This window comes from Zymoseptoria tritici, chromosome 19, assembly GCF_000219625.1.
Source record: "Zymoseptoria tritici IPO323 chromosome 19, whole genome shotgun sequence".
NCBI classification, from domain to species: domain Eukaryota; kingdom Fungi; phylum Ascomycota; class Dothideomycetes; order Mycosphaerellales; family Mycosphaerellaceae; genus Zymoseptoria; species Zymoseptoria tritici.
In genome coordinates this window covers 102,305-105,776 of record NC_018200.1, presented here as the reverse complement: position 1 = coordinate 105,776, position 3,472 = coordinate 102,305, and the positions used below count along the sequence as shown (strand labels likewise).

The following is a 3,472-nucleotide window of genomic DNA, read 5'->3' as shown; positions in this document are numbered from 1 at the left end:
GAGTACGATCTTCGTACGGTAGTAGTTAATATAGCTTAGCTCGGTGTAGATGTTCTTATATCGAGGGAAGTAGTTAAGGAGTCGCGGTAGTCTACGTATAAGGACCTTAGGCTAAGTAGAGCTAGTGTCGTAGGTCGTAAGGATATCGAAGTAGCTAACATCGTTATTAATTATCTTACGGCCTATATACTTCTCGATAAGAGACTTACCTCGACGTCCGCCGCTACTACTACCCTCCTTAGCATCCGGCTAGTCGTCGAGCGACAATAGGCGACTCTAAGACTCGATAGGCCTACAATCGACTACAATAATAGTACGTAAGCTAGCCTAAAGAGGCAAGCCGAGCAACAGATGCGAGACTTCCTATATAGTCTAGTTACGGTTACCGATAAGCCTATTTATAGCCTTTGCTACGAGTAAGACGACTAGCTAATTAGAAGACACATGTAGGATTAATGCTTTAACTATCTCGTCGTATAGCTACGACGAAGTCTCGGCCTTACTATAGTACTTAGCTACATATTCGATAACTATATATATAGAGGTATAAGGCGATATATCGTAGTTTGCGCGCTAACCGAGTAAGATAACTAGCGAGAAGTAGTTAAGTATGTCTTAATTACTCTAAGCGATAAACATCGGGTAGATAGGGTTACGCTTCTTACTAGTTTTAGCTTCTTCTTAAACCTCCCGGGGGAAGTAGAATCGATAGAAGGTAGTAGGGTCGTTAGCGTTCTAGCCCTTCTTACGGCGTTAATAGTAGTCGGTGCACTTATAACGCTATACGCGGTTAATAATGTCTAAAAGATCGCGGAGGGACGGCCGAACAGACTGCACCTTCACGCGGTGGCCGTCGTAAGTACCTTCCTCGGAAGGGAAACCAAGACAGTCTGGAAGAAACCTCTGGAAGAAACCTCCTCGAAAACCTCTCGAAATCCGCCCGAAATCCTTCTCGAAATCCGCCTCGAAATACAAGCTATAACAGAACAACGGCACGATTCGAACGAACAGCCCTCTACGTTGCGAACAAGAAGAAGCAGTCCACTCTATCCTATACGCGCACCTCCTCGAAATCCGAACCGAAATCGCACCTCTTTCCCTCTAGAGATTCGGGTCCTCTACGGAAAAGTGCACTTCAAAGAGCTAGAACAGTCGGTGGAATCTACAACTCTGCGATTAACCTACGTAGCTGTATGCGTTTAGAAGCGGCATGCAGTTCCACAAAGGCATATTAAGGATAAGAGGGGGCAGCGAGTTGGACAGCTGCATCTCTTTCGAATTCGTAGCGTGTGTGCGAAGCGGAAGGATCTGCTGAAAATTCTGCAAAAGCTTAGCGCGAAAATTCTGCAGCCTTAGGCTGCAACACTTGTTTGATTTCCTTTGTCTCGCATTTGTTTAAAGTCCTTTAGCATTGCCTTAGGCACGGGGTCTCCCCTAAGGTCAAAGAATACCGAAAAATCTAATTGTAACTAGATCTACTACTTTGCCTTTATAGCAAAGCCGTCCTACATAGTCTTGGACTCCGAAAGGACGTAAATGGAACAAACAAACAAACAAACAAACAAACAAACAAGATCGCGGAGGGTGTTAGTTAATTTATTAGTACCGGAACTAATTACTCTACGAGCGGTTGTTGCTATAGTGCGCTAAGGCTTAGGGTTATTAGCTTTAAGGTAACGATTCTATAGTTTAGTAAAGTCTATTCGACCTTGCTCCGTCTCTATATCTAGCTTTAGTATGCCCTTTGTCTAGAAGAAGCTATAGTAATAAATACTACCGCGGCCTTAAAACTCGTACCGGAACTAGTAGTCCTCTATATAGAACTTAGGTACGATAACTTCGTCTAGGAACGCCTAGATGCGGCGGTAGAAGTAGGCGGTAGCGATGTAGGGGTTGTCGCGAAGGTTCTTACGAGCGATACGAATGCGTTCTTCCGGCGTACTATTTACCTAGTCTTTAAATCGAGGCATTAGTTACATTAGTTACAACTACTATAGATCGGCGGCACTAAAGGTAAAGAAAGCCGCTAGCGGCTCGAGAGTATAGTAGTACGTTTCTAGGTTGCGCTTTATACTATTCTAGTATACGCGGGTACTACGTAGCGAGCTTAAAGAGCGAACGATAGAGTTAAGAAGCGCCTTAGCTTATAGATCGTTAGGCGCATCGAAGGCAGCTCGAATATCGTCGGTAGTAAGATCCTTAAACTAAGGGTAATGCTTTACGAAGAAGGTAGACTTACCGCGCGATTAGTTACGCATTTCCGTATTGAAAACTACGTATCGGAAACGCGGATGCCTCGCGAAGCGTATGTCTTCGTACTTTATAAGGTAGTTAATGTATTAACGATAGGTTACCGTACGCTTACGCGGCTAGTTAATCTTAGCTAATCCGCGTAGAAACAATGTCGGGAATACTAATAATAGGATAGCCTAAGAATTAACCTACTTAGAGAGAGGGCGTTCTTCTACCTCCGGCTAGGTTAATTAAGGACGCTGTTGTAGTTATTAACCGCTAGGAAGAGTAGCTCGAGCGCGAATACGACGTACGAGATTATCGAGGTCTCCTTAATCGGGGTTAACGTTAGGGACAGTACTACTATCGAAGCCGAGATCTTTATCGTCGTCTAGCTACTTAGCTTCTACGGAGTTTGCGCCTTATACTTCTAGCTAAGTCCGTAGGCGTTAATCTCTAGTTATACTAGCACCTTCGCCGGCGTTATTGTTTGTTTGTTTGTTTGTTTGTTCCATTTACGTCCTTTTAGAGTCTAAGACTATGTAGGACGGCTTTGCCCTAAAGGCAAAGCAGTAGATCTAATTACAATCAGGTTCTTTAGTATTCTTTGACCTTAGGGGAGACCCCGTGCCTAAGGCAATGCCAAAGGACTTCAAAACAGCGCAAGACAAAGGAAATCAAACGAGTGTCGTTGTCTGCAGCCGGGGCTGCAGAATTTTCGCGCCAAGCTTTTTGCAGAATTTTCAGCCGCCAAGCTTTTTGCAGAATTTTCAGCGGATCCTTCCGCTTCGCACGCACGCTGCAAATTTGAATGCAAAAGCAGTGCAAAAGCAGAAGCAGCTGTCCAACTCGCTGTCTTCTCTTGTCCTCAATATGCCTTTGTGGAACTGTATGCCGCTTCCAAACGTATACAGCTACGCAGGTTGATCGCAGAGTTATGGATTCCACCGAGTTCCAGCTCTTTGAAGTGCATGTATGCTTCCTTTCGAGGGCGACGACGTCTCTAGGGACATGCGATTTCGATTCGGATTTCGAGGAGGTGCGCGTATAGGGCAGAGTGGACTGCTTCTTTTTCTTCTTCTTCTTCTTCTTGTTCGTAGCGTAGAGGGCTATTCGTTCGAATCGTACTGTTGTTCTGTGCTTGTACTGTTGTTCTGTGCTTGTATTTCGAGGCGGATTTCGAGAAGGATTTCGGGCGGATTCGAGAGGCGGATTTCGAGAAGGATTTCGGGCAGATTCG

At 44.9% G+C, this 3,472-nt stretch overlaps 1 protein-coding gene across 1 annotated transcript; it reads left to right on the top strand.

Moving 5' to 3' along the window:
- Positions 1–2,737: 2,737 nt before the first annotated feature.
- Positions 2,738–3,151, top strand: MYCGRDRAFT_83225 (uncharacterized protein; the record flags this gene model as incomplete). The annotated part of the gene is made up of 1 exon (XM_003847016.1): positions 2,738–3,151. A coding segment is annotated over one exon (243 nt), but the record flags the coding sequence as incomplete, so codon positions are not given.
- Positions 3,152–3,472: the final 321 nt, after the last annotated feature.